This window comes from Sturnira hondurensis, unplaced genomic scaffold (genome assembly GCF_014824575.4).
Source record: "Sturnira hondurensis isolate 20B ecotype Veracruz unplaced genomic scaffold, ASM1482457v3 Scaffold0007208, whole genome shotgun sequence".
NCBI classification, from domain to species: Eukaryota; Metazoa; Chordata; class Mammalia; order Chiroptera; family Phyllostomidae; genus Sturnira; species Sturnira hondurensis.
Window position 1 is genome coordinate 5,416,940 of NW_028079839.1, and position 24,584 is coordinate 5,441,523.

The 24,584-nt window shown below is 59.2% G+C and overlaps 1 protein-coding gene across 2 annotated transcripts in view; it reads left to right on the forward strand.

Annotated features, from left to right (window-relative positions):
- The first annotated feature begins 2,552 nt into the window (after positions 1–2,552).
- The window catches only part of INPP5A (inositol polyphosphate-5-phosphatase A), a 146,620-nt gene continuing 124,588 nt past the window's right edge, over positions 2,553–24,584 (forward strand). The window contains exon 1 of one of the 2 annotated variants that reach the window (XM_037051247.1): positions 2,553–2,885. In XM_037051247.1, coding sequence (XP_036907142.1) covers positions 2,811–2,885 — 75 coding nt within the window. In that variant the 5' untranslated portion in view covers positions 2,553–2,810. The remainder of the gene's footprint in view (positions 2,886–24,584) is intronic. The other variant, XM_037051248.1, reaches the window with a different exon arrangement.

Sequence of the window (24,584 nt, forward strand, 5' to 3'; positions counted from 1 at the left end):
TGATGGTCAGGGGAGACTGAGAGCGAGGGCTGGACGCTGACTCAAGGGCCAGCAGTGAGAGCGGCCGGCTGCGGTGGGGAGTGGGTTAGAGGGCCTGAAGGTGGTACGCTGAGCAAAGACTGGTTAAATTTTAGGAGATGGTTTGCTGCAAGGGGAGTGACGAGAGAGGGGTACAAGGCAAAGGGGGATTTTATAGGCTCTGAGACATTGCGGCCTGCATGTGAGCTGATGACAGGCCCAGGAGGTGCAGGCCAGACCGAGGAGGCGTGGTGACCATCCCACGCCAGTGGGCCTGCCAATGCAACAGGGAGAGGTCAGACTACAGTCTTCCTTGGTGAAGGGCAGGGGTGTCCACCAGGTGGGGATAGCTGTTGGTGACTTGCAGAGGGGAAGGAGTGAAATGACAACTGAAGGTAGTGAGGGCACCTGTGTAGAGAAGTCTGGAGGCTCAGAGCCTCTCGTGAGGATGTCCTCCAAATTTGGTGAGGACGCCCCCCAAATCCGAGGGACACCAGGGGCCCAGGTCTCCTCTTGTTTAGTTGTACCAGTTTAGGCATAGCCTGACAGGAAGCGAGTTTGTGCGTGTACAGACACGGGTGAGCAGGCAGGCATGTTTGCTCACACGTGTGCAGGCATGGGTGACCAGGCAGGCATGTTTCTGGCTGGGGAGTGCTAGGGTGTGAGGGAGAGAATAGCCCGAGGGGAGGGAAGGCGGCCATGGTGCTACTCGGGCTCCAGGCCCCCCTGATGTCCCACCTTTGGTTTCCACCCAGGTGCCCTCGGCAGGTGCCGACTTTGTAGAAAGTAAAACAAAAGATGCCGTATCAGCCTTGGTGGCCATCACAGCACAGACTGGGTGGCCTAAACAACAGAAATGTGTCTCTCAGGGTTCTGGAGGCCAGAAGTCCAAGGTCAAGCTTCTGCAGGGTTTGGTTGCAGGTGAGGGCTCTCTCTTCTGGCTTGCAGATGGTGCCTTCTTCTTTTTTAAAAAAAATATTTTATTTATTTATCTTTAGAGGGGAAGGGAAGGAGAGAGGAAGGAAACATCAATGTATGGTTGCTTCTCGTGCATCCCCTGCAGGGAACTGGCCCCTGCGGGAAACTGGCCTGCAACCCAGGCATGTGCCCTGACTGGGAATTGAACGCGATCGTCTGGTTCGCAGGCCCGTGCTCAATCCACTGAGCTACACCAGCCAGGGCAAATGGTGCCTTCTTGTTGTGTGTTCACATGACTTCTTCCTTGTCTACTGTTCATGGGTGGGGGGATGTGGGGGGCCAGTGCATGCTCTGGGGTCTCTTGTAAGGACACCACTGCAATTGGAGAAGGGCCCTGCCCTTACAACCTCGTTTGACCTTAATTGACTCCTATAGGTCCCGTCTCCATTCACAACACACTGGGGGTTAAGGCTTTACCCAGGCCTATAAATTTGGGGGACACCATTTAGAGTCAGACACTGGTCTCGAAATCAAATAGGCTTGGTATTTATGCTGAGTGCCACTGTCAGCAGGATCTTTGGATGGATTGGCAAGGGGAGAAGATGGTCTCTTAGTGAGGGCGGGTGGCCCACAGAGCCAGCGGTGTCCCCAGCGCTCGTAGGTAGGTGTCTGCCCATCTGTTTTCATGGAACAGCACTCCTGTCTCCTGAGGTCATGGGGCATGACCATTTACTTCGGAGCTGAAGGCTGGCCTAGCTGGAGCCCTGTGTCAGGGCCTCCATCTGAGATGCTCTCCATCCCTAAATTGGGCCCGCATAGCTCCGGGAGCCACCCTGTCCAGCTGGGTGGCTGCCCGCATGTGGCTGTGAGCCCTGGAATCATGCCCCGTGGGATCCCATGCAGATTCAGTGTTTCAGTTTGGAAAGCACACTTAAGATGTTTAGTATGACTGGTACTGGTACCTCACGGTTGAGTCAAGTGTACCACTAACATTTCTTGTGGCAGTTACTTGTTACATTTTTTAAGTATAGTTGTCAGGACATTTAGCTTTCCAAGTGTGGGGCCCACTAGTTTCCAGGGTGGCGCCCCAGCACCAGGCCTCACCCACCTCGCCAGCCACCCATGTGGGGCCTGATCTGGCCTCTCTGCCCTCCTAGCCCCACCTGGATTAGCCACAACCAGGCTCGGCCTTTACCTCCGCCCCAGCCCGGCCTCTTCTTCCTTCCACTTCTGAGGGTCCGGACGGGATTCCGGGGACGCCGCAGAAGTGGGTCCGCCCTGCACACGGTAACCCGCTGGAGGGAGGGCCTAGGGCCCATTCGAGACGCGGAGCCACGCGCGGCCCCTTTAAGAGGCACTGTCCCAGCCGGGGGCCGTGACGTCACAGCAGCGCGGAGGGCGGAGTAGCGCGAAGCGAAAGAGCTGGGGGGGTGGGGGCCAGGATGGGGCGGGGCGGCCGCTGACTGACAGGAGCGCCAGCCGACGCAGCCCAGGCGAACTCAGGATCACCCCTCGTAGGCCCCTCCCCTCGTAGGTCTCCCCAACAGCCCCGCCCCTCCAAGACCCCGCCCCTCCAAGACCCCGCCCTCGGCGCACGCCCCGCCCCCACCCCGGAGCGGGCCTCGCCTCAGAGCTCGGCGGCGGCGGCGCTGCGGGACGCTGGCGGCGGCGCTCCTAATGGCTGCGCGCGGGCCGCGCTGAGGCGCCGGCGGAGAGCGACGGGCGCGGGCCGCGGAGCAGCCAGAGCCAGCGAGCGCGCGGCCGGACCCCGGCCAGGCCCGGCCCGACCCGCCGAGCCCGCGATGCGCCCCGGGGCCGCCCCCCGGCGCAGCTGACGCGCGGCCCGCGGACACCGGCCGGCTGGCCAGGCCACGATGGCGGGGAAGGCGGCCGCCCCGGGCACCGCGGTGCTGCTGGTCACGGCTAACGTGGGCTCACTCTTCGACGACGTAAGTGTCGCGGCGGCGCCGGCCCCGGCCCGGAACCCCGGCCCGCGGGACGCCGGGACCCGGACCTGAGCCCGGGGGTCTAGACTCCGAACCCCGGCCCGAGCCCCGAGCCCTGGGGACCTGGGACCCGGACACTGAGTCCTGGGACGCGGGGCCCTGCACCCTGAGCCCCGAGTCCTGCCCCGGCGCCGCGGGCTTCAAAACGCCGGCACCCCGCGCCCCGGAGCCCCGAGCTCTGCCTGGACGCCGGGCCCCAGCCCGCACGCTGCCGAGGCTGAGCCCCAGCCCTGACCCAGGACCTCGACCCCGGGCCTCAGCTCCGCACCGGCGTCCCCCAAGCCCAGCCCCTGACGTCTGGCCCCTGCCCCCGCGGGTCCCAGCGGGCCGCCGGGGCCTCTGTGACTCAGTGTCGCCCTGGCTCCGGTGGAGGGGCTCCTGTGGAAAGCCCCGGGCGGCCTGGCTGCTGCTTTAGGGAGAAGGATGCTGAGGAGCCGGCCGTGGCCAGAAAGGGATGCTGCCCGCGTGGGGCCGCCCTGGGGGCGCGGGGCCAGGAGCAGGCCTGCCCGACCCAGTTCCCGGCCCGGTTCCCTGCCCCGCCGCGCTCCCCGCCGCCTTCGGGGCTGACACTGCCGGCCCCAGGAGAGCAGCACGCAGCTGCGGGCTGCTGGTTGAGGGCAGAGGTGCCGTGGGGGCGTGGAGCCCGGACACCCGGCGCCTGGGGCTTGGGGGGTGCGGGGGTGGAGGTGAGGCCCTCGCTCTTTGCCCGGCGGCCCCGGGCGAGGTGTCTCTGAGCGAAGCCCGTCCCTCCGGGTTTGGTTTAATTTGTGCCAGGGAGGCGCTGCTTTTGTGTTTGTCTTATTTCAACTTCCAGGAGCCCGGCATCCGCTTCCCTGCTGGAGACAACCGCTTTCCCTCTGCCCCCGACGGCTCCGTCTCGCTCCCTGTCCGCGAGTTCCCTTCAGAAGTTCCCCGGGATGGGTGTGCGCCTGTATATTTAGCATTCTATTCTCGGCTTTCCAGTAAAACGCCGCCGCGGAGCAGGGTTTGCTCAGATGATTCAGACCGCTAGCCACCGCGGCCTCCGGAGCGTCCGGACCACGAGGCCCAGCGACCACGAGGCCCAGAGGGCCGAGGCTCCCAGGGAAAAGCCATGCGCTGCTCCTGACCGCCAGCTTCTCTGTTGTCCCCTGTGCGCACACACACCTCTCTGTTGACACTGAAGTGGTGACTTAATTCACTTCTGTTTAGTGACATGTTGTCTTTGGATTTTCATTTTTCCAAAGGCTGTGCAGAGCTTTGCATTAGGTTTGCCTCTGGAAGGGACATTTGTTTTGGAAACAGGGCAGGGTTAATTCTGCAGGACGTCTTGGGTGTGAGGGCTGATACAGCGGTGCTGTCTGCACCTGCCCAGGGCTTGCTGTGTGGTGCAGGGCAGCAGGATGGGCACGGAGCCTATGCGTCCTGGTGGAGACTCAGTGTGGTGTATGGGGGGCGGCAGCCTGGGCATGGATGCAGCGGTGCCAGTGAAGGGGACTGTGGCACCTGGGCCCCTACTTGGTGGATGCGATGTGCTGGCGCCCCCCTCCCTGCAGGACTGAGCCCAGTGCTGAGGCCTGGGGAGGGCCCTGTCTCCACAGGGTCTGCTCCTGAGAGACCCAGCTGTGACCGTGGCCGGCCACGAGGGGTGTGCATGAGGGGTGGGGGGGTGTTTCTGCCTTTGAGCTTTGGCACCTCCCTTGTTACCTCCTCCCTCCCCGAGGACTGGATGAGGACTTTAACTGCAGCCCCCACGTTCCACCCTCACCTTGTCAGCACTCCAGGCTCTGTCGTGTACCCCAGAATGGCCAGGCCACATGACTGCCCATGGAGGGCCCCTCTGGTGGCAACTCAGCCTTTGATGACAATCGAGGGTGTCATAAATACCCACGATACATTGGTCCTCCAACTTTTGCCTCTTACTGTCTTAAAAATCATGGAGGGCCCCAAAGAGTTGTTGCTGCGTGGGTTGCAGCTGCCAGCATTCGCTGTCTTGGTGAGTTGACACAGAAAGGCTGAAGCCGAGAGTGTTCCATGAGCTGGGAGAATGATGCCATCACCGCCCTTCAGACACCCTGGGGAGAGCTCCCCTGTTCACTCAGCTGACTCTGGGATGGAGAGGAGATCGGCGCATTGTGTGGTCGTGAATGTAGCTGTGATCAGGGGACACTCGCCAGGTCTCCCAGGCCCCCACTGTGGGGACCTCTGTCCCAGCTGTAGCCCTTCCGGAGCCTGCATGGCCATCCCCCTGGCTAGGGTGCCCAGCAGGTTGCCCTCGGGGAGCCCTTGGCTGTTCAGTAGCCCCAAGAGACCTCCCCTTGCCTGGGAGGGGTGGCAGGCACTGCACACCTCATTGTTCTGCATGGCATGGCTGGGTTTTGACAAGTGAGATTTCTAGCTCTAGGTTCCGTGCATCGCTGCTGGGAGTGAGCTAATGGGGGAACTCCTACAGGCCGAGGTTTTGGAGCTGGGCCGCCCTTACATGGTAAGGCTGCTTCTTGGGAAGGAGGCCTAGCCAGGCGGCAGGGCTCTGAGAGCACAGCTCGCTCTTGGGCGGTTGCCTGAAAGGCCCCATTCGCTCCTTACTCAGAGCTTGGTGTCAGCCTTGGGCTGGTTTCCCTTTTTGCTCGTGCAGCCCCACGCAGCCCTCTGCCCTGGGGTTGCAGCCCTGTTGTGCAACTGGTCTCTGTTGAGCCTCGAGTGAGCCTGCAGGCCGTCTAGGGCCTTGTAGGCAACAGGTGTCTGTCCATGAGCCGCGCCCCTGGGCCGAGGAGGGTGGGCAGCACCTGGGGCCCTTGTCCCTCTCGTCCCTGTCTCATCCGTTTCACCCCCCTTGCCCTAGTTCCAGCCTCACCCTGGAAGCTCCCTGAACCCCACGACCCCTCCTGCTGCTCTGCTCCCAGCTCTGCCTGGCATTCCATCTCCAGGCCTGGTGGGAGCCACCAGGGCCTTGTGCCAGAGAGCCTCTGGTGACTAGGTCCTCTGCTTCAAGGACTTTGTCTGGTGATGGCTTCACTGGAGTGGCCATCACACACGCCACACACTTTAGCACGTAAGTGTCCACACCAGCGGTTTAGTGTGTCTTCAGAGTTGTGCAACTATCACCAGCCACTTTCAGGACATTTTTGTACCTGAGAAAGAAACTCGGCGTGCCTTATCTGTCACTCCCTGTGCTCCCTACCTCCCCTGGCCCCCACCCTGGGTGGTCACCAGTCTCTGGTCCGCCGCTGGGTGTTAGCCTGTTGTGCACCTTTCACATAAATGAAGCCATTCAGGCCTTTTTGGGTCTGGCTTCTGCCACCGGCCTGCTTTCAGCCTGGGCATGTGTCAGCTGCTGTCCTGCTCAAAGCTGAGCACTGTCCCCTCATGGACACACTGGCGTCAGTGGCCTCCCTCCTGTGAGGGGCACCTGTCTGGCCCTACCTTGGCCTCTAAGAACAGTGCTGCTGTGAGCACACTCACCAGTGTTTGCACAGACATGCGTTTTCTGTCCACGGGCACAGGCCTAGAGGGGCATGCAGCTGTGCGGTGGCTTCTTGTTGCCCTGTCGAGGAACCTCTGACTGTGCCCCAGGGGCCATCCCACTCCACAGCACACTCCTGGGTACCTGTTTCTCCCCAAAGGCCCCCTCCTTGGTTCCCCAGACTCCTGTGTTTGGCCTTCGTCCTCACCCCCACCTCCCAGCTGTGCGACCTTCTCTAGCTACCGTGACCTCCTGGGGAGCAGCCAGACTCAGGCCTCTGATGACTGCTGAGGTGCAGATACACCCAGGAAGCAGGGAGGGGACCTGGACCCTGAGCCCAGCATTCAGTGCTGTCGCTTGGGAAAGCCCAGCGCACAGGCTGGTGCCCAGTCTTCCAAAGTTGGAGACACAGCGGTTCCTGCTGTCCACACAGCCCTGAAGCTGGCTCTGTTGTGCCAGATGGAGTGGGCACTGACTGGCTGGCCTCTGCACGGGTTCCCTTGCTGCTCTCCTGGGTCCCTGGTCCCATGGGGGTGGCCTTTGGCATTTCTGCCTCAGACCAGAGATCTCAGCACACACTCTCTGTGGGAGTTTGGTCTTTTTGCCTGAGTGTGGGACTCCGGTTGTGGATGGGGCCCCGCCCACCTCCACAGAGGTTCAAATCTGCCACAGTTATGGGGCAGCTTTCTCCAGGTCAGGAAACCACGCCTACCCCCTGCCCACCTCTCGCCCTCCCTGGCGCTGTGTCTGCCTGTGCTGTGGCTCAGATTGGAGGCCATCACGGTGCCAGTCTATGTGCGCCACACACGCCCCGGCCTCCTGCCCAGTGTCCTGGCCCTCATAGGCTGTGCTTGGTCGCCAGTCTCCGAGAGCTCACTCTGTGTCAGATCTGGGGTTTCCTGTTCTTATCGGCTTTCCAGTCACTGAGGGAGGGTTTAGCTCACTGGTGGGGGAGGCACTTCTTCTATGTAAAATATTAAATATCTTGCTTATACGTATCCAATAAAGTGAGTGCTGCAGGGCAGCCTCTCAGATAGCCCTGGGGGACAGGGCCGTGTCCCCTGCCTCTCAGCCTGGGCGACTCCGGCAAGCCGTGTTCTGGTGGGACATCCCCATGGAGGGGCCTGCACACGCCCAGGGCGTGCATGGCAGCACGGGGTCTGTGTGTTCTCCCTGGAGCAGGGGAGGAGGGCTGTGCTGCCCTCTGGGGTCCGTCTCTTGTGGATGATGGCTGGGTTTGGGGAGAGAGGCCTGTGCTAGAAGTACAGGGATGGGGCCTGGTCGGCCTCCGGCAGACTGTTCCTGTAGAGCCCACTGATGGGAAGGGGACATGACAGGGTGGGATGGCTGACAGCAGGGCGGTGGCAGTGCTCCTGAAGGAGTGATGGCTTTTTAAATATTGACCATCTCAGCTTCTGCTTGGGTGGGTGGGCGGGGGCTCTCCTGTTAGGAGGTGGGATTGGTCCATGAATAGGGTCCAGTAGGTGGGAGGTCAGCCCAGGGCCCGTGGCTGGTGGGGAAGGCAGTGGAGGGTCTCAGCGGAGTCTCCGTCACCCGTTTGTCAGCAGTCCTCGGGACTCAGCTCAGCCCTCTGTGTCTGTGCATGGGCCTTTCAGAAGAGGGGAGTGAGCTCAGGGAGAAGGACCGTGGTCCCGGGGAAGAGGGAGGGTGGCATTTCCCTAGTCAAACATAGAGGTGACTTTTGAGTGGTACCTTTTGCTGCTGTTCCCAGCAATTAGGGCACTTGAGGTTCTGCTATGACCTGCTCCCCCGAGGTGGTGGCATGAGGAGCCCAGCTAAAGGCTGGAGGCTCAGTTTCCACCCACCAGGCCCCTGGGGGGGGGTCCCTGCAGTGCACTTCCTTCTTTGGGGTGTCAGCCTCTACTATGAGGGCCCACCCCAGTCTGACTTACAGGGTTCTCCACTCTGTTCAGTGAGCACAGAGGACTCAGGAGTCTTGGGCTCCTTCAGGTCCTTTTGGGGGAGCCTGGGAGATTTCAGGGTGTGTAAACCTGGGAAGGGTCCAGACTCCAGACACTTTGGCAGGGCAGGGGCTGAGCCTCTCTGCTTCCAGAGAGACCTGGAGCTGCTCAGTGGGAGAGCTCTGAGCACCCACACGCATCTTGACAAAGACAGGCAGGGGGACATGGCAGCAGCTCAGCCAGCTCATCTCGGATGGGGACCAGCATGAGGGCCCCTGGCTGCTGCAGGGGACGTACACCTCGAGGTGCCACCCTGTGAGGGTCCACATCAGCCCGCAGTTGGAGGGGCAGTGGTAGCCAATGTTCCTCCCCCCTAGCACACCAGACCCTCCGCCTCGTCTGTAGGGGCCCACGTCAACCTGGGGGAGGCCAGCTGCACACGCAGGTCTCGCCGAGGCCTCTGTCTGGGGAGGGCATCTCAGCTGGGACTCCCTCGACCCCCCAGGCTCTTCTGTCAGGGTCTTGCCTCTGCTTGGCCCCTGGCGATGCCCACCTAGAGTGTGCCTGCACTGCAGTCTAAAATTTAAGGTTTGAATTTGCAAGGGTTGTTTGGGGAGATGGACATGGCACTGGAGCAGAGTGCCCCTTGGAGGAGGGGACACTCGGCTCCGTGTATGGCAGGGTGGAGACGAGCAGGAGCTGCGGGTGGAGTGGCACTGCCTGCGGGGGCCGAGCTGCATGACAGGGTGGTGTGCACACACGCCGGGATGATGTGGCGCAGGCGGGGGTCTCCGGATGGTCAAGAGGAGGTGACCCGGAGCAGGTTTGGGAGGGACATGTCCCCCTCCCTGCAGGCTGGTCTTAGGGTTGCCAACAGAAGAGGGGTTCCCAGGCTGACAGGTGCCCTGACAGGGGAACACACTGGTGCCGCCCACCCTTGGGGAGACATTGCCTCTGGTTTCGGTTTTTCCTTTAGTGAATAAGAGAAAGTTCTCATCCCCGGGAGCATGCCCTTGGGCTCAGCCTCTTACTGGTGGGTCACTGTGGCCTTGGGCCTGTCTTCCTGTGCCATCACAGTCATGACAAGGCATTGGAAGTGCCACGTGGGCTACAGGCTGCAGTGCCTGAGCAGAGTGCCCTTGTGGGTGGGGTGGCTGTCCCGAGTTTCTGCCCCGTCTGCACTGCCCTTTCACCACAAAGCCCACGTTGAACCTGCCCCTCCTCCCTCTGCACCCTGCCCTGTTACTTCCTGTCCACTGGGCCTTCCTGGCTCATCTTGCTCTGGCCTGAGAACATCAGAGCTGGTGTTTGGGCCTGTGTCCTGGAGGTCTGGGGCACTGTTCCCCCTGGCGGTGTGCGACCCCAGCTCACTGGCCCGTGCTCGGACAGCCCTCCTTCCGGCCTTACCTCTAGGGTCTCTGAATGACCAGCAGTTATTTTAGGAAATAGGTCTCGGCGGAGGAAGGTCGGCCTGTAATGCCCTGTGTGAGGCCAGTGCCTGGGCGCATGCAGTGACACATGCAGAGGCCAGTGCCTGGGCGCATGCAGTGACACATGAAGGTGGGGATGTGGGACCATCTCTACCTTCTATCTGGTTCAGCAGTGGGGCACATGGTTTGCCCCCCTGCAGCCTGTGTGCCTGTCAGGAAGGCAGGAATGACACCTGGCACGGTGGCTGCGGTGAGCACAGGAGGAAGCGGAGGCCTAAGCAGGTGTCTCTGGTGCCTTCCCCAGCAAGTCTCTGTCCTCTCCTCCTTGGCCAGGGCCTTCTTGTGGTGGCAGCCTTGTCCCCACTTGTGTCCAGGGCTGAGCAGTGCTTGGGCTGCCTGATTGGTCCATCATTTGTCCCCCGAGCATGGCCAAGGGTACAGCCTTGTTGTGCCCACCCTGTACCTGAAGCAAAGGCAGGCCTGGGCCAGACGTGCTCCCATTGCTGTGCTCTGCCCAGCTGTTCTGTCCTAAGGACCCCTCTGCCTCCATCATCAGTGCTGTGCAGCACTCACCTGCCCCACCCTGAACTGGTTTCAGCTTGGTGCTTGGCCCCCCGGCCTTCTCTGTTGATAGAGATCTAATCACATGACATTCCATTCAGGTGTGCTGGTCTCCAACCTGCAGCGCAGGGGCGGATTTAGGGTTCTCTGTGGATGGATATGAGGGCAGAGTGGACACAGCCATCGGGAATCAAAAGAGCTATGAGGCTGCTGGGTTCTGGACCCTGTGTGTTAAGGCCCAGAGACACCTTTGTGAGAGTGTGGGTGGGGCTGGGGGTGGTCAGTCCTCCGGGCAGTCTTGAAAGGCATGGGTCCCTCTGGCGGTACAGTGGCAGGTGGGGCTCCCTGGAAGGGGCGTGTCTGTGTCCACAGGCCCCCCCCACACTGCCCTCAGACAGGGTGGACAGCAGCACAGATTGGGGCAGAGAGGGCTTCTCTCAGGTGAATTCTGTGCTCCCAGCTTCTGGGTGTGATGGCCTGTTCTGAGGACTGTCCCCACCCTCCCCCAATGGCCCGCAATCATTGGGTGGTCCTGTGGGGCTGTTGCTCTGTGGGGCACTCACCTGGCTGTTGACCCTCTGGGTGGAGATTCTCTGTGGATGGGCAGCTGGGTTCCTGACCCTGTTGGGGAGGAGGGCTTCAGCCTTGCAGGGCCAGAGGGTTCGTCACCTTCCTGGTAGGCATGTGGCTGCTCTGGTCTGGGCTCATCACCCAGTGAGCGCAGTGACGTCGCCGGGCGACAGGGGAGGTGTCGGCTCTGAGGCTCCCAACTGCATCACAGTGGAAGAGCAGATGCTGCTGGGGCCCTCTGTGTCCATGCAGGAGAGATGTTTCACCTCTTCTGACTGTGGGATGATGGCCATTCAGGCTCGGAGGCTGTGCCCTCTGGCCTTGCCTCCTGCCGTCCCTGTCAGACTTGCTAGCCCCCATGTGGTTGGCCTTTGGGGGAGACCTTTGGGGTGTGCGGCCCTTCCTTTTGAGCCTGGCTGTTGCTGGGTGAGGGAATGTGCCCAGGGCCCTGTGTCCCCCTGGAAGGCCCTGCTTCGGGGTCCTTTTGGGCCAGCAGCCTCATTAGCCACACTGTCTGTTAGTCCAGGAGTCCACAGAGCCGATGAAGGAGGGCAGCTGCCCCTCCCCCAGCATGGACCTCGACTCCGAGCCTACCTTGCCTACCTTGCCTGCTTAGCCTTTCAGGGAACCATTGATGGGTCCCTGCTGGCTCTAAGAAGTGAGGATGCAGAGTCAGGTCAGGGAACTCTGGCCACGTGGGTGAGCCTGTGGGTGTTGACTGAGAGCTGGGTTGAGTGGTCAGTGCTTTCAAAACCCTCCTGAAGTCTCCTCTGCAGTGCTCTTGGGAGCCCAAGAGGCAGGCATGGGAGGGTCAGGTGGCAGACAGACCCCTTGTCCTAGTTTGTGCAAAAGTGCCCTCTGGGTGCACTCAGAACTCAGTACCAGTCCTGGGTCCCAGGCTTGCTTGAGAGCCTCAGTGGGCCCTGGCTTTGCCCTGGCCAGCTGAGGTCTGCCTGGCACCCAAGTGCAGGGCCCTCTGCACGCACTGCACTGTGTGACTTGGGTGCTTTGGGACTCACTCTCAGGCAGACTCATTCTGTTAAGAATGACATCTGTCCAACTCACAGTTAAATTTTTGGAGATATGTTTTGCTTTTCTTTTCTCCTTCATCACTGTTACGGTTTTCAGATCTGTTGCAACTTCCTGTTTTTGCTGTGCCGCCGTCTACCCTCACCCTGCATCCAGGCAGCTATATGCAGTCCAGGTGGGAGGTGGGGGGGTGGGAGGTGGGAGGCGGGAGGTAGGGGGCTGGGCTTTGTGTCTGGCCGAGGAGGTTGTGGTTATTTATGCTGCAAACAGAATCTGGGTGAGCAGTGGAGACTGCCCAGTTGGGGAAGCAAAGATACACCCGGTGGCCGATTGACTGACTGCCCAAGACTGCCATCAGGACTGGGTAGGGTGTCACCTAACTCTCTGAGCCCTCCACAGCTCTGTCCTTCCATATATAGCCTGGGGGACCCCTGATGTTTTTAGAGGGGAAATTCTTAGGACAGAAGGTGTGGGGTCCATGCAGGCCTGCCTGGGGTATCCCCTTCCAAGCTTTCCGGTCTCAGTGGCTCTGTTGTGCTGCCCAGGCACAGCCTCAGCTGAGTCTCCAGGCATGTGGGCAGCCAGGGGTCCTGGAGATCTGGTTTTGAGGGACTGTAAATAGCTGGTCCCAGCCACCTTGGGCTTCCCGTTAACTTGTATTTAGTGAGTGCCTCCTGGGAACTGGGCCCCATCCAGGGGCTGGAGGTGGAGCACGGAGCACCCCAGGGACCCCAGGGACAGTGTTACCACCAGCACACTGCCTCTGCGGGCATCCTCTGAACTGGTCAGTCAAAACAGCCAGGCAGAGCAGCCGAACACTGGGAGCCGCCCGAGGGACCCTGGGCATAAGGCCCTGTGCCCTTATGTGCTGCCTTCCTTATTTCTGCCTCCCATTTGCCACACCTCCCCCATCGGACCTAAGGAGGGGCCTCTAGGGTGAAGCCTGTAGAGCAGATGAGATTGCAGGGCATGAGGGGACAGAGAAGGGAGGGTCCTCAGGCTGAGCCAGGAGAGGTGAGGACCGGACAGGGCCTGAGAAGGACATCCTGGGAGTCTAGGGAGGGGTGTTTCAAGAAGAGCTTGTTGGGAGTGCAAGAAGTGGGGCCCCGTGCATACCCAGGAGCCAGCAGGCAGAGCCATGGCTCAACTTCGTGGAATCAATGTGTCTTACAGGGGTGGGGAGCCGCCCACCCTTAGGGCAGGGGCCCTAGCCCCAGAGCCTGGCCCAGGCCTTGTGCCCTGAGTTGCCCCCAGCTTCTACTAAGTGCAGCAGGAGATGGACCTGAGGGTGCCTTAGGACACGAAACCTGCTCAGGGTGTGGACACCACGGATGACATCCTGGAGAAGGTGGCCAGGGCCAGGGTGAAGGCTCTGGAGCAAGGGCGCTGACCTGGGGAAGGGAGGAAGAGGGCCCATTACGGCCACCCTGGGGCAGGAACAGAGGCAGGAAGCAGGGAGTGGGCCTGCGTGAGAAGCCGCAGGGCCGGCATGGGCGACAAGTGGTGGAAGCTGTGGACTGAGAGGCTGTGTGTTTGGACCCCTCTTTCTTTTGTGCCCAGGGGACAGCAGCTAATGACCCACTTCTGCAGCCTGTGGGAAGCTGAGGTACAGAGTGCCCCTGCCCTGGCCCCACTGTTGTCCTCCCTGGGACGTGGGCCTGCAGTGTGGACGGTCAGCCCCCTCCTGCGTGCCCACTTGGGCCAGCAGAGCTGTCTGTGCTCTATCGGTATTTTTTAAGCTACTGATAAGTGAGTCAGCCCAGAAGGGGAAGAAGGGGGGCTGAGGGCCAAGCCGGAGGCTGAGGAGCTCAGAGCGTCAGGGAAGTGCAGCCAGAGAGGGTCGGTGTCTGTGGAGGTGTGGTACCTACCGCTAGTATGTGGAATGGCCCGAGAGCTGGGTCTGTTGTGGACCGACGCCTCCCAGGGAACAAAGATGAGAACCGGGAAAGCACCCCACCCCCACCCCGTGTACTTCCAGCTCTGTCTGATCCGCAGCTGAGGCAGAGCGGGGAGAGAACGTGAGGGAGACGTCCATCCTTGCCTCCCGTTCGTGCTCTGATGGCGTGGAACCCGCACCTTTTGATGTCCAAGACAGCTCTCCAACCAACTGAACCACCTGGCCAGGGCCAGCTCTATTGTTTTATGTAATGAAATGTCACTTGGGAGGAAGTTAACAATTTATCCCAGTTTCTAGGAGAAAATTGGTGTCTCTGACCCTAACCTTGCTGATTTTGGTTTTCTACAATGAGGAACTCATGTAGAGTGACTCGCAGAGGCCTGAGACACCCCATGCACACTCTGCAGGGCGTTCGGGCGGCTTTCAGTGCACACAGACCTTGTTTGGCTTCACTGCTTCTTGCTGCTGCATCAGGAATCTATCCTGTGGGTGGAGGGCCGAGTTTTATTTCGTGAGAGAATGGACACTCACTTCCCTGTGGAGTTTGACGTCGTTCCAGCAGGCTGTTGCTTTTCATGGAGAAAGTACGGATCCCAAGTCAGTGGCCCCGACTCAGAGTCAGTGTTGCCCCTGGTGTCCCATGGGGCTGCAGGCCTGGGTGCAGGGGCTGGGTTTGCTCCCTTCCAAATGGGAAGCAGCACCCTGTACCCAGGCATCTGTCACAGTGTCCAGTGTCCTGGAGTGCAGAGCATGGAGCAGAGGGACCCCCAAGCTGGATCTTCCTTGTCACAGATGGGCCACAAGTCCTCTGTCCTGAAGTCACTAAATGCATAGGCCCCCTCAGCAGCGTGCTCGTCGGTCAGGCGTCCTGCTCCTGTCCCGTGCCTGGGACACCCAAGCACCCTGAGGGTCGCCGGGCCTTTCAGCCACTATGAGTGAAAATGATGGAACGTCCTCACAGAGTGCCAAGGGGCAGTGAGCGGGCCTCCTGCTCCCTGCTGTCACAGTGCCGAGTACCAAGCCCTCCACTGGCCTTCTCAGGTCCGTGGGCGAACCCCTGGGTGCCGGCCTGGTGTGTGCAGGCAGGGCTGGCTACATATAAGTGTTTACGTTCCACATGTAACGTGTGCACATCTCACACAAGATCTGTCCAGAGAAAGTCCAGCCATTGTTACTCTAACGAGAACAGTTTGCATGACGTCGATGGAACCTGGCAGCCAAGGAGCGTGGACTGGAACGCACATGCGTGAACAAGGACGACTTCACTGCGCCAGTCAGTGGGGGCGGCAGACGCGGTGAGTGAGCGTGTGGACTGTGTGGCCGTCGCATTCAAAACGACTGAGTGAGCAGAGCAACGAATCTACATCAGATTTTACATTAAGCTTGAACCTCCCTCCGCAGAAACTATTTGGATGATGCAGAGGCTGCAGCCGTGGGCAGCTGGTGACGGGCAGCTTCGTCACTTCAACACATACCTGCTCATGCATCTCGTCTCATGAAGAGTTTTTTGTGAAACATCAGATCACCCAGGTGACTCAGCCCCCCCGGGGCCCAGATTTGGTGCCCTTTGACTCCTGGCTTTTCCCAAAACTAAAATCACCTTTGATGAAAGGGAAGAGACTTTGGACTGTTGATGAGATTCAGGAAAATAGGACAAGGAAACTGATGGCAATTGGGAGAACTGTGTGAGGTCCCAAGGTGCCTCCTCTGAAGGGGACTGAGGCATCATTGTCCTGTGCACAGTGTTTCTTGTCTCTGTATCTCCTTCAATAAATGTCTCTGTTTTTCATAGTACATGACTGGATACCTTCTGGACAGACCTCACAGAGTGTCATCACACACGCGTGTGCCGCTCCTGCTGGTCTGCAGCTCGACCACTTTGGTGTTGTCAGGCTGAGAGACAGGGCCACTCAGGGCCTCCATCACCACTGGGTTTGCGTTTCCCTGGTTACTTGTAGCATCTTGTTTGAGACTTTTTTCCTTGGATTTTATAGGCTTTTTATTTTAGAAATGTATAGCCCTTACAGGTCCTTTACTTAACTTTTGGTAGAGTTATTTTGATAAGGAGGTGATTGTAGGGTTTGTTTCCAAGGTTGGTGGTCACGCTCTCTCTTTTATTCCCGGCTTTAGTGATGTGAGTCTTAGGTTTTCACTTAGTCCGGCTAGGGGTTTGTCAGTTTTGTTCATCTTCTTCAAGGGCTGACTTCGGTCCCATCAGCTTTTCTCTGCTGCCCTGAGTCTTTGCAGTGGCTGTGTCTGCAGTGACATCTGGCAGGAGGCGCTGTTGGCAGGTATGTTGCCACTTCGACTGCTGGCGAGAAATCTGTATTCCCTCCCTTCCGCGTGTTTCTCCTTGCGTTTTGGTTGGCCCCGAGCTGTTTTTGCTGGTTTCCCAGGGGAGCCTGCATTTCTGTGGCTGGCTGATGTGGCTGCCCTCTCTGTCACTGAGGTGGGTACAGGGCGTGGGTCCCCTCTCCTGTACAGTTAAACCTCAGGCAGTCTGTACTGGGTATTGGCTGAGGTCCCCTCACTACAGATTTGTTGACTGCTGGAATAAATGCAAAGCCGGCAGGAGCCAGCTCCCAGCCAGGTGCTCCTCTGAGCGCTCTGCTGTCTCTGAGCACCTGCAGGGGCCTGGCCAGCAGCACCCGGAGCATGTGGTGCCTGCCCCAGACTTCACAGGTGGCCAGAGCTGCTTCCTCCCTGACCTCCTGCAACTGACTACAAAAGAGCAGCAAACACATGGACTGGCCTCAGGAGCGGAGCTGGGAAGGAGGGCCCTGTAACAGCGCCCCACTGAGCCACCTCCTGAGGGCCACCCCAGACGTCTCCTTCACAGGGGCACCCAGTTGGCCCCTGACCACCCTACCTAGCCGAGCTTAGTTCACCTGTCAGATCCCAGACACAACCCTGCAGTGGGCCCCGGTTCTTAGGGAGTGTGGACTCTTCCCACCTTCAGGGCTCTTTGCCTAAAGCCCTGAAGGACCAGAGGTGGCCACGAGCCCTGGTGCCCTTTCCCCGAGTGTCTGCAGTTGCCCCCTGCCACCCACCCTGATCCTCCACCTTCATGACTTGCCAAGGAGGGAAAGTGCTTCTAGCAACGAGCAGGTCTTGCAAGTACCTTTCTTAACCAGGGTGAGCAAGACATGGACTTGAACTTGGCAAAAATGGTGTGTCTTGTGACTAGCACTGACCCAATAGTGTCCCCCACATTTTTCCTTCCCAGTAGGACTATGGCAGCACCTCCCTCCACTCCCTCTGCACAGGTTTCAGGAGCCCCTGAAGCTCAAGGTCATGGCTCTCAGCATGAATTCCAGGGTGACCCAAGGCAGCCTTCTCACTGAGCTGAAAGCTGCAGTGACCCGGTGCCAGGCTGTGCCTGGAATTCAGCCAGAGTAGTGGGCTTGTCCTCTGACCGCTGCAGCCCCAGACCCTTCCAGATGGCATGCTGGGTACAGGCCCACACCTTGAACAAGTTTCGGAAGAGCCACATGTTAGCTGGTGTGGTGAGCCCAGTGTTTGTGTCCAGGACTTGGGGTGCCCACTGGTGCCACGGGGGCTTTCTCTGCCTCTCAAAGACTGAGCTCTGCCCTATGTACACGAGGTGTGCATTGTGGTGCTACCCCTCTCGGGGGGTGGCCCATGATCCCAGGGAGAGCTGAGCGGGCTCCCTGCCCCCAGGAGCTTTCCGCTGGTTGAGAAAGATAGTGGCAGGGTCAGTTTAGAGCCATATCCTAGCTCTTTGACAGCTGCTGCAGGGCCCTATTGCAGCAGACAGAACAACTCTGGCTAGTTTAACCAGAAAAGGGAGTGTTAAAGACAGGTGTGTTAAAGACCCTCACTCTAGGAAGGGCCAAGAGGGAGGCTTGGGGGCCCAGGAAGAGCAGCTGAGTCGGGCCCCATCGTCAGGCTATCTGCACCTCTGCCCCCCAAGCTTCTAGCTATAGGTCTTTGAAGCACCCAGTTTTAAATTCTGGTTACTAAGCACAACAGAAATACTTTTGTTTGAAATATTCTTTGCCAACAGCTTATATTGGCAGTCTGAAAACAACATTTGAGGCCGAAACATAAGAAAAGAGAATCAGAGCGTGAACTCTCACGCCCGTGATGTCTGTCTGATGAGATGTTCTCTGCCTCCCTCTGTCCTGGTGCCGGGTGTAGTCGGAGACCGGGGCTCGCTGCCTCCTCGCCGCCCATTTTCTGGAATTGGTTTGTGAAGGAACGGTTCGTTCATATGGCCTTGAGGTTTTTTAAAATGGCACTTGCTGGAATTTTTATAGCAGCCAAGAAGGAGACCAGTCGAATGTGTGCACGTGTCTATGTGTATGTAGGTTTGTAGATGTAGCACGTTTGTGTGTAAATAAGCATTGTGATACAAAGTGCCTACTTCCCATCTATCGCTCTTCAGTGTAACAGACACGTCGGCTTGTAAAGCGTGTAAAGTCACAGTCTGTGGATTGCATTTTGGGTGACGAGGGACTAGAACACAGTGTGGATTTAGAGGAGGGGTGTGGTTCTAGGGGGCGGAGAGGGCCTGGTCTCCTCTGTGGCCCAGGAACAACTGGGTGGGGCTGGTGCCTCACAGGGATCGCAGCTCCTGGGTCAGACACTGTGTGGGGACTGGCGCTGAGAGGCGGGGTCCGGACTTTGTGCCCAGCCTTTGCCCCAAGGAGGGAAAGACGTAGGTCACTGGCTCCTGGGTCGCAGTGCAGAGGTCTGCAGGGTTTGCCATTCAATGTCTTGAGGAGTACGGGGTACTCCAACAGCAGCCATGGCCACTCCTTGGGACCCCACTCTTTTCCTCTATTTCTGGGCTCCTCCCAGAGACTGCTGCAGGGTGAAGCAGCCCCATGCAGTGCCCTCTATGCCCTACTTGCATGCCAGGAGACCTCTCCCAGATGGCCCACTGGAGTCTTCCCGGCCTACCCAGAGCAAGGGGACCTGGGTGACTGTAACTGGCTTAGCTGCTAAGGAAGCTAAGCAGCTAAGCAGTGAGACTGTTGGGGATCCTGTCCCATCTTGGAGCCAGATGCAGAGCTTGGAGGAGGCACCATAAAGTGACCGGCCTGGCTGGTCCACTCCCCACCCTGCAGGAGAAGGGCAGTGAAACCTCCTGGCAAGGAGGGTATGAGGGACGGTGTCCCAGAGGGGAAAAAGACATTCCAAACAGTCGTCCCAACGGCCAGCATGCCATCTCCTCTAAGGTACCACAAGGCTGTCCCTGCTGCCCCCACTGCAGGCCATTCTTCCTGCGCTGTGGCCAGCTGTGAGCATGCCTGCCTGTGGGCTGGGCATCAGGGGCTGGGGCCCTCAAGTCCACATGTGTGCTTGACACCTGGGCAGCACTCCCAGGTTTGCTAGAGAGTTCGCCAGTGGTGCAGGGCTGGCTTTGCCCGGGACTTTGAGGGTGGAAGCTTTGGCTTTTGAGCTGGACGTGCAACGTGGTATCAGGAAGTGGCAGGAATGGATGAACTTACACTTGCAGGTGAGGCCAGCTCTCACGTCTGTGAACCGGCTCTGACACCTGTGGTCAGCCGTGGAGCAGCTGCCATGCCCCTGGTGGCGAGGTGCATAGAGTGTTGGGACCTGGAGCGCCTCAGGGCTGGGTAGTAGGGCAGGGTTGCCCTCGGGCCTCTGTGCTACCTTCTCGTCAGGACCACTGGTGGCGCAGGGTCAGGCCTCTAGTTTTTCTATCTGTGGGATCTTGAGAGTTTCTTCTGGCCCTGCTTGTTTGGCCGTACTCATTTTCCCCTCCCTTTTTTAAAAAGAATAAATTGCAGAATTGAACATCTTGTGGCTCAGTTTCTAAGTTCAATCAGCAGAATGCACCATTTCCTGTGGAAGCCCCATTCAGCTAGTGGATAGTCCCCCCCATCCCTTCTGTCCCCTGAGCATGACCTCAGAGTCTAGAGTGGTGGCCAGTCTGCCCCTCCTCTCCCTGTGTAACCCTCCCTACCCTGCCCCCAGCTCCTGGGTGCCCCTCAGTCCCTTCTGAAGGGCAGACAGAGCAGTGGCTGGGGCAGCTTTCCTGGGGGCTGTCCCACCCCTTACCTGAGGCCTCACAGCCAGTCCACACCTGAGCTGCTTGTCCAGACGGCACCTGCGATGCCACACCCCCGCCTCCTGCCTCACCAGCCTACTGTGACTCTTCCTCACCCCAAATCCAGTCCAGTGCCACAGCCTGAGCGGGGGCTGTGTCTGGGGGCTGTCTTCACGGGGCAGCCATCGGCAGGCTTGTCGCCATGCCTGGGACCCTGGGCCACCAGGGCTTTCGAGGCCTCAGTGGCCATCTGAGTGGTTAGATGTGTCCTCTTCCCCTGGTGCTCGTTCTGCCCTTTGTAGCTCTCCTCCCAGGGACAGTGTGTGGCCTGGTGTCTTCATCTCCTGTGGCCCCTGCAGAACAGGAGCTACGCATATGCCTGCCTCACACTTCTCTGGCACCAGGAGGCTCGCAGACAAACCACAAGCCCAGGCCCTTGGAACACGTTTTGGAATTCACTTGGGACGTGCGAAGGCCCTAGATGATGGCCGTGTCACCTCATCTTGTTCTCTGTCTTTTAAAGGACAACCTCAGGCAGGCGATGGCCGCAGTCTTTCTCAGGCTGCTCAGTGGCAGAATGGGGGCAGTGCTGTGCGTGCGGGTAGCGACAGCGGTCAGCCATACTCAGCAGAGTGCGTCTGTGCATCCTCTCGCCAGGAGTCTGAGCAAAGGAGGGGGGCCTCAGAGAGCCAGGCAGTGACACCCGTTGGCCCGCTCAACCCTCTGCTCTGTTCTCCGCCACCCAGCCCTCGGCTTGTGAGCCCCTCCAGGGCCTGGCTGGTGGTGTGTCCTCAGGGGAGTGGCATTCCTGGGGTTCCCACACAGTGGCCCCTAGCAGGAGACCGGCCGTAAAGCTTCTCATTCTGTCTGGCACTCCCAGGTCCCCTGCCCTGCTTTCCTGCGCAGCCTCGGCTCACCTTGTCCTCACAAACATGCTGCCTGCCCTCTGCTCATTGAGAGCAGAGTAGAACCTTCGGGAAAGATTTTAAGGGAGTGGTCGTCAGACTTGAATAACACGCAGCACTGAGGTTGTGGGTGTGTCAGGCTGGCCACACCGAGCTGGGCCCTTCAGGTGGGGGTTCCAGCAGCCCTAGTCTCCTGAGTGGACATTGGGGGACGTAGTAAACACAGGACTGACTTTAGACTCACAGCAAGTGGCCCCTGTGCCATGCTGGGGGGCTGCTGGGAGGTTGTGTCAGGTGATGACTTGGGGAGAGTACCCCCCACCGGGCAGGGGGGCTGAGGGCATGGAGGGTGGAGTCAGGGTGATGGTGTCTGGCCTGCAGGGCAGGTACGGCTTTCGGTTTCTTCTGGGTCTGAGGGCAGCTCCTCCAGGTGGTCAGGAGGGGGAGTGCCTGCCCCTGTGCACAGCCTGGTGTGGGGAAGGGCTTCTGGAAGGTGGACTCTCTGTGGCCCTGCTGAGACCAAGGTGTCCTTGTGCTTGAGGCTGGCGCTCTAGCCAGGTCTGGAGGGCATGGTGCTTCTAGGACACCAGGCCACAAGAGGGGTGCAAAGGGCCAGCAGATTCTTGTCCTGATTTATATACACTCTTTGTCTCTAAAACATTTGCTGTCCCCCACTGGGGGGTCAAAGCATAAATGGGTAATGGATGGTGATTTAGTAAATTTGGGAGTCGACAGGCCTGGGAAGCATCTGGGCCTGCTTTTGTTCAGAATTGGGGCTGTGAGGCCATCAGGCCCTGAAGCAGCAGCACCTGGCTCCCTGGTCTCCTCACCCTGCACTCCACTGCACCCTGCACTCCACCACCGCACCCTGCACTCCACCGCACCCTGCACAGCCTGCGGCCCTGGAGAGACGGCCTGGCAGGAGCCAGCTTGGGATGGCCCAGGTGGGGTGGCGGTCCTGCATCTGCCGGGGCAGCCCTTCTCCGTGGTGATCAGGCATCTCAAAGCCGAGTGTGGCAGGCTGTATTTAAATCAAGGCCATTGGACAGGAGCGCATTCCCGTTCCCAAGTTTAACAGAGATGCTTGGACTTCGGGTCTCAGTGAGTGCATGCAGAGGGGGTGCAGGGCAAGAAAGCTGCAGGCAGCAGGAGACGCTGAGTGTGTGAGAGGCCGTAACTGCGGGTGCAGTGCTGGATGGTTGTAAAATCCGGAGGACCTGCTTCTCGGGACTGCTGCTGAAAAGGAGGAGTGGGGCGCCCCACGGAAAGCCTATGCCTGACAGGGAGAAGGAGGAAGGACAGCAGTTTTGACTGTCGTGCGGCTGTGCTGGCTGGCTGGGCTGAGTGGGAGTGATTTAGGACCTGGTGTGCAGCTCTCTGTGGTCCAGGGCAGTTGTCAAGGAGGGGAGTCCTCTGGAAGGTGGCCTCATCCCACTGTGCCTAGGTGCCCAGGTGGAGCAGCAAGGGAGGGAACTCACCTTTGCTTTATCAGCTAGGATCCCAGGGAGTGGCAGGTTGTCAGGTTCTGGGAACCAGGCTGGGAGCTGGCAGCCACCAGGGCACCGCCTTCAGACTCTGCCAGACCTTCCCCGGCACCTGCTGCCCGGCCCCCGCTCCTGGCTTGCTGACTTCTTGTTGCCACCTTCTCCATGTGGATGGGGAGGTGGGAGGCCTCTGGCAATGGGGCTGTCCTTCCCAGGGAGACGTCCATTTGTCCTAGAGGTGGCAGATGAACCGGGATGGTGGTTTGTCCCAGGGGCCCCTGACTGACCCAGGAAGCCCTGGCTCCCGGTCCTGCCACTGTGTGTAGTGAAGAGCATCTGGAATGTGTTGGAGAAGCTTTGGCCCTGGTCCGTGGACGTGTAACGTGGGGTTTTCTGTGGTGGCCGCTGTCAGGCCCAGAGCCTGTCCTGGTGCTACTGGGTGGCCCTGCGTCCTTTTCCCGTTCAGTCCTCGTGCATGTCGTGGGTGGAGTGAGGGCGGCACTACTGCAGTGGAGAGTCAGCTCCAAGCACCTGGGATCTGGAGTAGGACGTGCGTGTCAGGGCATCTTCATGAGTGGCTGAACACCTCTGATGAAAAGTAAATAGTGCTTTGGGAGGCCAGAAGACGGGATGTGTGATGTCTGGGTGCCCAGCACTGTCCTCTGCGGAGCTCCCGGCCATGGTCCCAGGGGTCTACATGTTCTTGTCTCTGAGCTGCTGCATTCGGGGTGGGGGGTGGTGTTCACGCACCCGGTGTCTGCTGAGCATCTGATGCATGCCGGCCCCACACTGCTAGGGGGGCAGCACCCAGGCTTGGAGCTGTGCTGGCCCAGGACGCTTGGATAGGTCTACAGCCACCTCTCAGAGGCAGAATGGCTGTGTTGACCCAGAGTCGGGGGCTGGCTCACCACGGTGTCCCTCTGTCACTGGCTCACCACGGTGTCCCTCTGTCACTGGCAGCGCCCCTCTCTGCCAGTGAACCCTGGTGCCAGGTGCTCCTGTGCCGGCAGCAGACAGACACCAGCAAGTCATAGCCACAGCGTCGTTTTACAGCTTCTGTGCTGAGCAGAGGTTGAAAGGTCACTGCGTGTTATAGAGAATATTTTAAAGGGTACATATTTGAAAACTTATTTTAATCCCAAACCTAAAATATCTTAAGAAATAAGCCAAAGACTTCCCTAAAGGACTTTTCATCCCCTCACCCATCAGTATGTGGCAGTGCACTCCCCGATGCAGACAGTCTGCCAGGTGTCTGGGTTATAGCTGATCTGAACGCAGCCTTCCTGGAAGGCCAGATTCGGGTGCTGGTGCGTGAGGTTGGGATGGCACTCCAGCCCCCCGTCCGCCACCACGTGGCCGTTCCCTTCATCCTGGGTCAGAGCCTGGATGCGGGTTTCTGTGCTGGGGATGGCTTCTGTGGGGCCTGAGGAAAGAAGGCCCGTTGCTCCCCCTCATCGCCTGGACCAGTAGCAGGTCAGGGGGCTGTGTCAGGAATCTGGTGGGGCCTCAGTGGCCTGGCAGTGGCCTCGGGCACACCCGCAGTGCTGGTCGCTGAGAGTGATCTCTGGCTGTGACTGTCACCTGGCCACCTGCATTGCTCTCCTCAGTTCTCTAAGGAAACCTATCAAAATTCAGTTTAAAGACACTAATTTGTTCAACTATGTTCAGATAATTTTGAAAAAATTAATGAGATGGGTAATTTTCCAGCAGATGGTACACGTCACACTGACCCTAGAAGAGACAAGAAAAGCTAAATCAGCCCATTATTAGAGAGGAAAGTTTGACGGACCTAAAGCCCCTGCCTCTGAAAAGCTCCAGGTGCAGCTTTTCAACAGTGGGCACTGCCCAGCTGTGGAGAACACCCACCTGCTTCTGTGTTTGCTATCCCAGCTCAAGAGAGACCAAGGACATTCAGGGACACCCGAGCCATAGGGCGGCGCCCCAGCGACAGCTGCTGAGAGGTCTCACTCTGCTGGTGGGTAGAGCCACCCTGGGGAGGCTCCGAGGGCAGAGGACAGGGAGGGCTGTGTCTGTGTTAGGCCCAGGACATGGTCCTGGGTGGGAACGGCAGGTGAGGTGGGTCAGCGTGCTCACGGGCAGCAGCTGCTCCATGGGAAAACCCCCGTGTGGCCCATCCACGGGTGCGGGAGGCGCATTCGACGAGACTCAGCACCTCCTCAATGACTGCTGCCTCTTCATCGAGTCGAAATGGGTCGATTTTCCCTTCCTGTGATTTTAAAATGTGGAAATGAAGCATTTCCATTAGAATCAGGGTTCGGACAGATAGACACTTGATATAACCAGGGCTGTCTAATGTGGCTCTAGGTCGTTTGCCTCGTGATTAAACAAGAGAATCAGAGTA